Source organism: Parasteatoda tepidariorum, chromosome 1 (assembly GCF_982258835.1).
Source record: "Parasteatoda tepidariorum strain Cologne lab strain chromosome 1, Ptep-v5.0, whole genome shotgun sequence".
NCBI lineage: Eukaryota > Metazoa > Arthropoda > Arachnida > Araneae > Theridiidae > Parasteatoda > Parasteatoda tepidariorum.
The window spans coordinates 65,940,623-65,953,112 of NC_141755.1; the positions used below are offsets into that span (position 1 = coordinate 65,940,623).

General features: G+C 28.8%; 1 protein-coding gene across 1 annotated transcript; it reads right to left on the bottom strand.

Moving 5' to 3' along the window:
* Positions 1 to 3,019: 3,019 nt before the first annotated feature.
* LOC107438673 (flavin-containing monooxygenase 5) lies at positions 3,020 to 11,954 on the bottom strand. Its single transcript, XM_087165601.1, has 3 exons — positions 11,674 to 11,954; positions 8,397 to 9,039; positions 3,020 to 4,516 (listed from the first exon to the last, which is right to left on the bottom strand). Exons 2-3 carry the CDS (start codon positions 9,033 to 9,035, stop codon positions 3,560 to 3,562), a joined length of 1,596 nt encoding a protein of 531 aa, XP_087021727.1. The 5' UTR covers positions 9,036 to 9,039; positions 11,674 to 11,954; the 3' UTR covers positions 3,020 to 3,559.
* Between the last annotated feature and the right edge of the window lie 536 nt (positions 11,955 to 12,490).

Genomic DNA, 12,490 nt, shown 5'->3' on the forward strand with positions numbered 1-12,490 from the left:
AAGTTGTAAATTTTAAATTTTTTTTTGTTAAAATGAATATTTTGTTTATTTTAACTCTATTTTCAATTGACTATTTATCACAAACTAAATTTCATTTAAGGGACTAAAAAGGGGTTGTTAAGGAAGTTATACAATGTTTAAGTCCGTAACAGTCAACATAAATTTAAAATACTTCAAGCCCGTTATAATCAACTTGAAAATTTCTGAAACTTTTTTAAACTAACTATAATTAATAAAAATTAGAGTAAATTTAAGCTGAAAGAACATTCAATTTGAGTTATTTTTACATACAATAAAGCTAATTGACTTTTTTTAAAAATTAGTTTCAAGCATTTGTAGCTAAAAAAGTTTACGATATAATTATCTAATTGATACGAATGTATATATGTATATTATTTTCTCCAGAAACAATCTATTTTTAAGTTAAAATCCATTAATATTGATATTAAGCCCAGATTTGCGCCATTATTCTATTAGTTTAGGAACGTTGAAAACTACTTCAGAGAGATATTAAGTCCCTCCTCTGGTAATGAGTCTCCACAATTACGAAGCAACCGCAATTACCAAGAATAGGGCCGTGACGGCTTATTTTATTTTATAACCGTCGTTGAACAGCCGACCCAATTTCATGGGTTTACGACTACTAACGTTCAACTCCGTAGCCTTGTAATTTTGAACCAATCCAGAAGACAAGGAAACTCCTGGATCAGTACCCCCAGAGGTATTGATTTGTTGTGGGAACATGGAGGACTTTGAGACTCGACAGATTTAACGTGCATCAGTCACCATTTACTACACGGGGAGTCTTCGGCCGGCGAGGATCGAACCAACGACCTCTTGGATATGGGCCCAGCCCCCTGTGACGGCTTATTGGATTGAGCGCTCGCCTCCCAATGAAGTGGACCGGATTCGAATCCCGGCGATGACTAGTCGATACGAATTCAGCAACCGACTCGCGCCGACCATAGTGCTGACGTAAAATATTTTCAGTGGTAGACCGATCATGAGTTAGACTTCCCTCGCACTCAGGTTAATCGTGAGAGGTTTTCGTGATTTTCCTCTACATATAACGCAATACCGGGTTAGTTTAACCAAAAAGTCCTCCGCTAAGGTAAATTTCTTTCAATACTAAGCTATCCAGTAGTTATCTCATCTTATAACTAGAGTTCAAACTTACTAGGCTACGGAGTTGAACATTGGTAGTTGTAAACTCAAAATTGGGTCATCAGTTCTACGACGGTGTGACGTATCAAGCTTTATTAAGAAGCAGTTTTTTATGTCATTACAAAACATTTTTTTTTACAACAACAAATGCAGCAACGAAACTAAAATAACCCGTAACGGGTTAGTAATAATCTTGCAATTAAATATAGAAAAATCAGTAACGGGTTGGAGTAAACCTACAAAAAAACATAGAAAACCCGTAACGGGTTTGTAATAATCTTGCAATTAAGTACAGAAAATTCAGTAACGGGTTAGAGTAAACTTACAATAAAACATAGAAAACCCGTAACGGGTTAGTAATAATCTTGCAATTAAATATAGAAGATCCAGTAACGGGTTAGAGTAAACTTTCAAAAAAACATAGTAAACCCGTAACGGGTTAGTATAAAACATCAAGTCAAAAACAAAAACTATCTTCTAAAAAACAACGACTCTCTGATTTAATTTATCGATACAGAACGGAACTTATCTCTTAAAAATGGGAAAACTCATAATGAAATCGCAGAAAAAAAAAACAAATGTTAATTTCAGGATGCAGTTTGACATTGTATTCTAAATACGTGAATAAATTTAAATGTACGTAACCTTTTTAATGCATGTCCAGTAAATAATTTCTGATTAATAAACATGTCTCTTCATTTTCTTATAAATGTTTCCGCATGCTTTTGTTATACCTAACAAAAGCTTTGTTATACCTGCAAATGTTTTCAAGTAAATTGAGCTAAAATAAGGATTAGTTCAGAATTGGAACGAACGTATATTAAAATTAGAAAATAACTGCAATAGAAATTTTGATAGGTGTCATTTAGTGAGATATTATTTTCTACTTTTGTCTAAACTAGTCAAAAACTAATTTAGACAACATATGAAGAAAAAAGATTTTAAAGTTACGAAGTTTTCTACGTGAATCACATTTTTGATTTCTTAGCATTTTTGCCTAATTTGGCTTACGTTTTGTTTCATTTATTTTTTTCCTGTTTTGAAGATGTTTAAATATTATTAATGAAAGTCAATTAAGAAAGAACTTAACAAATTCTCTTAATTAGCATGAATAAATCTCGTATTATGAGAATAACGTAAAAAAATGAAATTAATATTATATTAGCCAAATGTTTGATTGCCTTTTTGACTAATTTTTAAAATAACAGCTAACCGTCTTCATAAAGCAAATAGATAAAAATTTATATCCATTGAAAAATATATATCTCAAATAGAAAAAGATGCAACGTCTTCTAATTTCTCTTAAAACTACGTAATGCTTATGATTGTGCTGTTTTTTTTTTTTTTTTTTTTTTTTTGTAAAAAAATTATGGCTGCATATTTGCTACTATAATTGTTTCATTTTTGCATAAAATTGTTTTAGCAATATATAAGTTCTTTTTAATTTATTTTTGTTTCATTTTTTCTAATTTAAAATTAGGCAGTTATTTCGCCTTATTGTAACTCAAGACGTCATAGAAATAAAATTCATATCACAGATTTAAACTATTCAATCATTCTCGCGCATAGTAAAAAATATTCTTCGCTGATTGAAAAACAGGAATGCGTATAGTAAATTTTTATCATCGACGTTGGCCTACCAGTATGGTACCCCTGAAAGAGTGGCCAACAAATCTGCCCTTCAGGTGCCTGTACGAGCAACTCGTATGACCTAGGTCATTTTCCAGGTGGGCATTGGAAAAAAAATAATTTTTTTTCATAAATCTTTATCATAATAATAAATTTTCAGTAATTTCTTCCAGCTTCATTTTAAAATGTGTGTATAAACCTTAGAAATGATACTAAATTCAAGACATTTTGCTAAAGCTATGTAGACTGCCTTTATTTAAAAATTGTAAAATTTTTTATGTAAAACAAAAAATACATAATGGTTCTTCATAATATTTAGTAAATATAAAGAATATTGAAATATTAAAAGAATATTGAAATTTTATATATTATTTAAATTTGCTTACTAATGAAGCTTTTAGTAACAGTGACATCAAATCACACTGCTTCATTAAAAAAATTATAAATATCAGTAAAAAAAAAGCATGTGAAAATAAAGTAAAATATAATTGAATAAAGTAAGAAATTTGCTATCAGCAAAATTTTCCAGAGAATTATTGAATTGTCTTTACTTGTCTTGTCTTGTAGACAACTTAACTTTGTTATTGCTACTTCAATAGGTGATAATTTTTAAACAGCGCCTCAATAGATTATTGAAATAATGTAAAAAGAAAACATTTTTAATGATTGATCCTATTTCTTGCTTAAGTGTCAAATAATTAAAGTAAAATTTTTTACGTTAGGTAAATTTTCTTTTTAGGCTTTACTATCTTACAAAAGAATTTTGCTAAGCCATTGGCAATAAAAAGTATAAAAATTTCTTTACGTATAGAACAAGTGGCGATTCCAGTCTTTCTATTTCTTTTCCATTTAAGGGATAAATTACTCTTTCATCACACGTCATAATAGCTTCTCTCGCACCTGCCCATGGATGCGGTCCTTGTAATCTAAACTGATATGGGACGCAAGGACCAAATACTAATTTTAACCAAAGTTGAGGATCTGTAAATAATATTTTCCAAAGGTTTGGCTTTGCACCTATTTGTTCAGCAAGTTCGTCTTTATATTGCACGTAATCAACATGGATGTTTTGTTTATCACTTGGCCCATACCTGTGTTCATTGTCTTCATTCCTTTTTGTAATATCCTCTAACATTTCTTTCTTACTAGGTAATTTCACGTTTCCGGCGAGCACTTGAGCTATAAATCGGCATTGTAACTCCCCTATTGGAAAACCTGGACCAAATGGTAAAAAGAAACCTGCAAAGGCCAGAGTGGAATGCTTTAAATTAGGAGGCCATATACACTTGTATAAATTAATCTGGTTTTCCAAATCTGTACGGATATCTTTTTCAAGGAAAGGCAATTTCCAAGTGTAACCAGTTCCTATTATAACTGCATCAGCTTCAGTGATGGATGTTTCACCTTCGAAAATTACACCAGTCTCAGTGAATTTTGATATCTCTCTTTTTTGAATGATAGATCCAGAGATTAATTTCGATGCAAGGTGGTCATTAAAAACTGGATCTTTAGAAAGAATGTGGAATTTAGGTGCAACTGCATACAATCTTGAGTTGAACTTTAGATCAAGAAGGAAACATTCCAACAACCAACTACATAAATTTGTAGGAAGAACGTCTAGGCAAATGGTGATGTAACGACGAAACAAAACGTAATCAACGGGTAAGCCATGAGGTCCTGCTCGAGTTAAAACATGTGCTCCTGAACGAGTACTTAGGTAAACCTGTAAAGAAAAAAAAATCAATTAACTGATGAAGAATATCAATATTTAAAATTAATGAAATCAAATAAAGATATGGCAGCAGAGTAATGGAAAACAATACCTGATATAATTTATATAATTTAGTTTTTGTTTTGTTAGAATTTCCTTTTTTTTTGTCGTATGCCTGTCTAGGCAAAGGGGGTGCGATTGTTCCTGTTTTTCAGTGGCGCCATCTATGGCGAGGAATTCGACTTCTGCCATACCATTCACACAACCACAGCCCGTTTATAGGGCGGGTCACATTCACACACAAGGAGAAAGGACATTGAACACACAGAGAGAAAGAAACATCCATGCCTTGCCCGGGATTCGAACCCAGGACCTTTCTGATGCAAGGACAGTTCCCTGCCCCCTACACAGGGCGGTCGGCAGAATTTTCTTATAAATAAATAAAATGATAATTCCGGATACTCAACCTTTGTAAAGCTTCATTTTCATTGGAGTTCTTTAACCCTTTCGCGACGATTTTCTTTTTTTTTTTTACAACAGAACAATTTTGGTAGCATAAACTATGGGTAGGGCAGCATTATTGACCGTAGTGCCATCTATATTCTATGAATGAAAATACCTTAAAAAATATTGGCAGGACTGGTGGGAAAGTCTCCTATTTGACAGTGAAGCGTTTCTGTCCCAAAAGATTTTTAGAAATTTTCATGGGACTTATAAGTCCCGCTAGGCGCGAAAGGGTTAAACTTGCAAAGGAAAATTAAAACTACGTATTTCAATAAGAGTATAAAACTACTTTCTACATAGAGCAAAGAGTGATCTATTTTTTTTCTTGTGCATTGAAAATAAAGCTACTGTCGCAATTCTTTCGTAACAGGAGCCCTGTTCATAATTTCAAAATAGAAAAGTCTGTATGCTGCTTTAGCGTCTTACAATTGCTTCGGTTCATTTTCCTTGAAAAGAAATTAGTTTATTAATTTAGAAATTACGTGAAATTAAAATTAAAAATCTCAAAAGTTTAAAAGAAAATAGAGTGATTTCTTAAAATAATCATCTTCGCATCGGAAAATAAGGAACAAACTTATCATAATGATGCGGTGTATCTAAATTGTATAATTTTTATTTTTTTATGCCCATAACGATGATGTCAAAAAAAGATTTTTAAATTTAATCCTATGAATGAAATTTCTGCGAAATTTTATTAGCACAAACATTTAACTAATGTATTTTTGATTTCTATGTCCCGAAAATTGGTAGCTTCATTTAGGGAATACACTGGGTAATTTTCACAAAACCTAATGTAGGGTAAACCAACCAGTGAAGGAACACTACCCAGTGAAGGAACATTTCATATATATTGATTAAAAATGAAAATTTGAAAGTTTTTCTACAAATTGATTGGTAACAATAGCTTACCGCCAAACAATGGGAAGCCATCCAGCAATGTTTTGGATTACCTGGTCAAATAGATTTCTCTGGAAAAATTTTTGAATTTGTTATTATCTCTGCAACATCTTGTTTCTTTGAAAAAATTTTAAGGTGAGTGTTTGTATTTATATATTTGAAGTGGAATTAATTGCATGTGATAGCTTTATTTTTCTCACTGTGAAAAAGAGAATTCAAAATATAGTTATTGAAGTTACGTTTTATTTTTTGTAAGCATCATAGCATAATAAAGTACTGAGATAAGGGGTTGCTTATTCACTTGATCACCAAACGATGAAACACCAGTGAAGGAACAAGTGTTCCTTTACTGGGTTTTTTCCTAAGTTAATGAAAATAAAAGATAAACTTTAATTTTCTTGTACCATTAGTGATGTTCCGCATCAAAAGTATGTTAAAAATACGAAAAACAACTTCCAACCAGTGAGGGAACAGGCACGTTCCTTTACTGGGCATAGATTTCCCAGCGAATAAACAGTATGTCTTCATATGTTGACACTTTAATTTTCAATTCATGATTACAAAAAAAGTTTGCATTTTCCAAGTATTTATGTGTTATAATTTCAAGAATAGGCTTTTTTTTAAAATATTTGTATGGCTTATAAATTCATAAAGGGCATTAAAAAATAACCAAAATTAAGTGCTCCTTTACTGGGTGTTCATTCACTGGTAAGAGCTGTTCCTTCACTTGGTCTTCTTACTACTTGTTATTTGAACCTCCAGAACTTTAAAACAATATTATGTAAGTTCTCTAAAAATTTTTTATATAATTTGCAATTAGTAACAAATATGTTGACACTGTCATTTAACTAAAATTATGAATTTTGAAATTAATATGATTTTTTAAATTTCAAGCAAAGCTTAAGTGTTCCTTCACTGGTTAGTTTACCCTAATTATGTTGTTTTCATTTGAAATAAGAAGTTTTAAGTGGTATCAGTAAAGAGGCTTCTTACTATCTACCTTATCAATTTCTTAAGAAAAAAACTATAATTTGATCTAAACGTTAGAGTTCGTGCATAATATAGTACATAAAAGCAATCTTTAATAATTTAAAATTATTCGTTACTTGAAATTTCTAATTTTCGATCTCATTATGGATCGTTTTAAATAAAAGATATATTCGTATGTAATTTCAATCGACGAAATTTTATAACTAAACTAAAATTTGTTAAAATCTTTATTTTAGCATATTTTAAGAATTATTCAATTAAATAAGAATAAGATAATGAAACTGAGAAATAATAATTATATTAAGAAAAAAATACTCGATGGCAGTATTTTATGAAATAACAAAAATTTGTGTGGAAAATTTTACTCAATTAACTTCAATAGCAAATTTACAATGAAAAAAAATAAGTAAAAATTAATAAAATATATTTAATACTTTCTAATTAGATTACTGTTATTTATTGATAAGTTAATATAACTTTTTATCACAAATTATCAAATTTCAAAGCATTTTGTATAAGCATTAAAACATTCAATGGAGCTGACCCACATTTGCGTTATTTGGAGACGAAGACCACGAGAACCTCTTGCTGTTAGCCTGACGGCAAGGGGACTCTATTCCATGATCCGTCTATCACTGAGGATATTTCACGTCAGCACTGTGGTCGGTGCAGGGCGGATGCCGAATACGTATCACCTGGAATTCGATTCCGGTTCGCCTCATTGGAAGGCAAGCTCTCACCCCTGAGCCATCGCGGCTCAAAACATTATGATTCACTGATTCTATTATTTAACTTTTAACATGCGATGGGCATTTTTAACACTATTTCATAATTCCTTCATCCAAAAATAAAATTTTGCCTACAAATTTTTCTAAAAGTGAGTCTCTAAAAGTTTCATTAAATTTTTAAATAGTAGATACGAAACTTAAGAATCAGAAAAAAGCACATTATATAAATATATATATATATATATATATATATATATATATATATATATATATATATATATTATATATATATATATATATATATATATATATATATATATATATATATACATATATATATATATATATATATATATATATATATATATATATATATATATATATATATATATATATATATATATATATATATATATATATATATATATATATATATATATTTGCTTAACGAAGATATATGCTTATATATATATATATATCATAACATAGTGTGTAAGAAAAGTTTTTAATTTGATGCATGACCATTTTGTCTCCCCACTCCTGACACAAACTAAAGTAGCGCAAGTGATTTGCTTAAAATCGAAAAGTATTTGTTTCTAACTACGTTGCTAAATGTTCTAAAATGTTTTTAACTATGATTATGTATGAAATGTTTGTATGTTTGAAAATGTCTTTCTTTATAAGCTTGGATAAAAATATTTGACCTAAGAATACATCATAATTCGATAATAATCATAAATTGACAAAGGCATTCTAAAATTCTTTTCACTTACTTGATTAGCTACATTGCTAGTTTCAACTGCAGCATCTAAAGCCGAACAACCCATTCCTACAGCTACTACATTTTTGTTTGCATACTCTGCAACACCTTTTAGACTGTGGGTGTGAATTATTTTCCCTTTAAACAAGTTTTGACCTTCGTATGAGGGCCAGTTAGGAATATTGATGTGTCCTACACTAATGACCACTCCATCGTAGATATCCGATGTCACTTTCCCTGATATAGTATTTTTCACACTCACGTTCCACCTGCCAGTTTCTTCATAATCAGTAGCCCTCTTTACCTCCAATACTTCCGAATTATATTGGATATGCTTTAAAGCATCATTTTTATTAGCGTAACTCATAAAATAGTTCAAAATTTGCTTGTGTTTCATATAGTTAGGTAATTCTTTATCTGGAGGAAAATTGCTATAAGCTCCATACTCTTTGCTATGGTTAATGATTGTGCTTGGCATAAGTGAAGGAACTCCTACTGTGGATTCTTCTCGATAATTCCATGTGCCAAATGGTTTGTCTGTTTTCTCAAAGCAGTAAGGCTCTAAATTTTCCTCTTTCAGCATGATGATTTGCGTAATACCACAGAAACCACCACCTACTATGGCTATTCTTTTCCTTGGCGAAGAAGCCATACTTCTGAAAAATGAAAACATCATGCATAGATATAAAAAAATCATATTTCTTAAAAAACAATTATTTTTAAAAAAAAACTTTTAAAAGAATTGTGTGACGTAATGGCTGAATCAACAATTTTTAATTATAACTCTCCAGCTCAATAAGTGACAACAAAATTTTCTGTGTCCACATGTTTTCTCTCATGACACATATATAATTATTTTCGTCAAGACCAAAATAATTTATGTAATAACAAAATATGTCTTGCGAGTAAAAATATTCAAAACTTGCATTTCATTTTAACGATAATATTAAAACATGGTTATACCAGTGGGGAAGGTTTTTCATGGCGAAAGTAGGCACCATTGCATCGAGTGTTTATTTTATTTATATATATATATATATATATATATATATATATATATATATATATATATATATATATATATATATATATATATATATATATATATATATATATATATATATATATATATATATATATATATATATATATATATACTAGAGTGGGTCAAAAGAATAACTTTTATTATTGAGAATTCTTTAGTGTGAAAAAGTAGACAATTTGTTTAAATACCCTTCATAGAATTCTGACAAATAATTTAATTTTTACATTTGCGCAGTATTTTAGAGAAAAACGCATGTTCACCAATATTTTCTAATTTTAACTCTATATCTCTTCTCGCATTATAATAGATCTGTACAACTCAACGTAAAAATGGTTGCAAGGCGTGATCCAGCTACATAATACCAATTTAATTCCTGAAACTCTACACATTCATGATTTTGTACTTACAAGGTATAATTGAAATTAATCTTTACGTACACATCTATTCAAGCGGGAAAAAAATAAATTATATTATATTATAAGAAAAATATTAAAATTTAGTAAAAGGAAGGTAAAAATAAGTCGATACGATATTTCTCATTTTAATATTGCGCATTTTGACTATATGTTAGTTATTTAAAGAGAAAAACTAAAAGAAAAATATGTTCTTGTGAAGTTTTAAATGTTTTCTATGTTGGGGATCGGTATCTACCTATGCATTCATTGTCAACTCGCATTGTATTATAATTCATTTAAAAATCCTATTTTCTTTCTCACAACTTCGAATCTATGATAGCTAATAGTTTAAATTTATATAAGAGAATCTATAATGAAACATAATTTAAAATATAGAAATTCTTATTACTTTCGCGAATACTAAATAATTTCATAAAAGAATTATTTGTAACATATTTAGGGTATACAATGAGCATGAAAACTAGCTTTAGCATGAAAAATAGCATATAAAATAACAATTATCTCTTCATATTTAGCTAAGGATATTCAGTTTATAATAGCTAAACCTTTTACAAATTTATTTCGTTGCATTAAAATTTGTTTCTTAAAGACGTTAATGACTTCAATTGTTAGATTAGAAGGCAAATATTTGAACATATATCTTTTGGAAATTATTTTCAAGAAAAAAGTAATGAACATTCGTACTTTTTTTCCTTTTGTTCTAGCGTTTTTTTCTTACTTTTTGTGTAAAAAAGCTATAAAAATGTATACAAATGTATACTCTTTGATTATAAACAATCCTGAAAACGATGAAATGTTGTTATAATAGGGATCAATTATTACGTTCAATCTTTACATACAGTGCTGTATACTTGTATACTCTATTCAAAAACTATACTAATACAACAAATTTTACTCATTAATAATTAAAATAAAAATGAATGTCCGCAGTTGCATGGTTCACTAAACTATATATTTATTATTGCATTCACATATTGCAGTAAATTTAAGGAATTTTTAGAAAATTACGCTTTAAATTGAGCACTTGTGAAAATTGACATAATGCAATTTAAAATACTTTAAACAATGATTTTTTTAATCTATAGTTGAGGTATTCATTTCTTACGCTGAGACAAAAAAAATGGTCAAAACTATCAGTAATTTGATTACATTTGCCGTATTTCAGGTTCTATGGACACATCAAGAAACTTAGTAATTTTTACATAAGCGCTTTCGTAATAATTTTGGTAAAATTAACAGTAAAATTTTCGTTTTATAATTTATGTTAAAATTTAGTACGTTTGTACTCTTCCAAATTATAAAACAAATATGAATTGTTTCAAAATTTGGTAAATTTGTTCCTTACCAAAATTAAGTTATTATTTTATAGCTCTGGAAATTTGCTAAAATATAGTTAAATTTGGTAATTTAATAATACGTTAGAGCATGGCATAAAAACTATTATTCGGTTATATTTAGTTTTCATTTTTGCAATTTTTAATGAATCAGTAATAATAAAAATTATAATTTCGAAAACCAAAATTTTCGTGAAACTATTATCAAATAAAAGGAAAAATTACCAAATAAATAGATTAAATACCGTATATTTTGGTTTTAATAACCAGAATTATGAGGTTTTTAAACCAGAAATTTCATTACCAAACAGTATGGTAATTTTTCCTGAATTCGGTTCCTGAGAATCGTACCTAATACTTTAGCAAATTTTTTATAGCATTTATATTATCATATTAAAAAGTTTAGTGACTTAAACATTTAAATTTGCAGATAAATATCAGAATTATATTATTTATGAATTATTTTTTAAAAATATAAATAATTTGCATTCTTACTTTTCTGTAATGGTAGCCGGTTGTCCTTAGATTTTCTGGTACAGGAGCGAAAATTATTGTCAAATTTAATTTTTGAGTTATTTTATTTAAAAAAAGAGTGACTTTTATCTGTTTATTCGTTCCTCTTACTCATTGTTCAGTTATCAATAATTATTCGATAACGTTAAATTTCTTAGCACAAATTGCCACGTGTAAATGAATTTGTTCTGTTCTCTGAATGCTTTTTTTAAAACCACTTTTTTAACTTATCCGTGAACTAAGAAATCGCAATGAATCAAAAGATACTACGGAAGTAAAAATAACAAATTACGCTTGTGACTTTGAACTCTTGTAGATATAACTTGTTTACATATCGATATAATCGCAAATCGGAGAGAAAACGATAATTTTCAAGTTTTTTTAATGTAGAAAAGTTATTTTGAATAGCGTTCATAATCTTATATGCATTCAAATTAATGTAACTTTTCCTAGTTTTTAACAACTAATCCGATTTGATTGAGAAGTTTGCTGAATAAAGTAAGAAGTTGAAGTATGGAATAGAAATTGCTAACTACACAATTATGGAAATTTCAATAAAATACTAAGTTATCCTTATATCATTTTTGAAAATCTTGAAATGAAAGCTTTAAAATGTACCGATATCCTAATCACAAAATATTTCATTAATGTTTCCAAAGAAAATATTTTTGATTATAAAAATAATACTGTTTTTGACGTGTGCAGTTTAGACCATATAACTTGTAACATTTTTTGCTCTAAATTCAGTATTTGTTTTCGAATTTCCTAAAAATTTTCATGGTTCATCGTTTATATTGAG

Bases quoted from the DNA above. Each gene is read 5' to 3' on its own strand.
- LOC107438673 (XM_087165601.1), bottom strand. From the start codon at position 9,035: ATGGCTTCTTCGCCAAGGAAAAGAATAGCCATAGTAGGTGGTGGTTTC. The intron at 4,517-8,396 runs GTAAGTGAAAAG...TTTTCTTTACAG, and splicing joins CTAGCAATGTAGCTAATCAA to GTTTACCTAAGTACTCGTTC.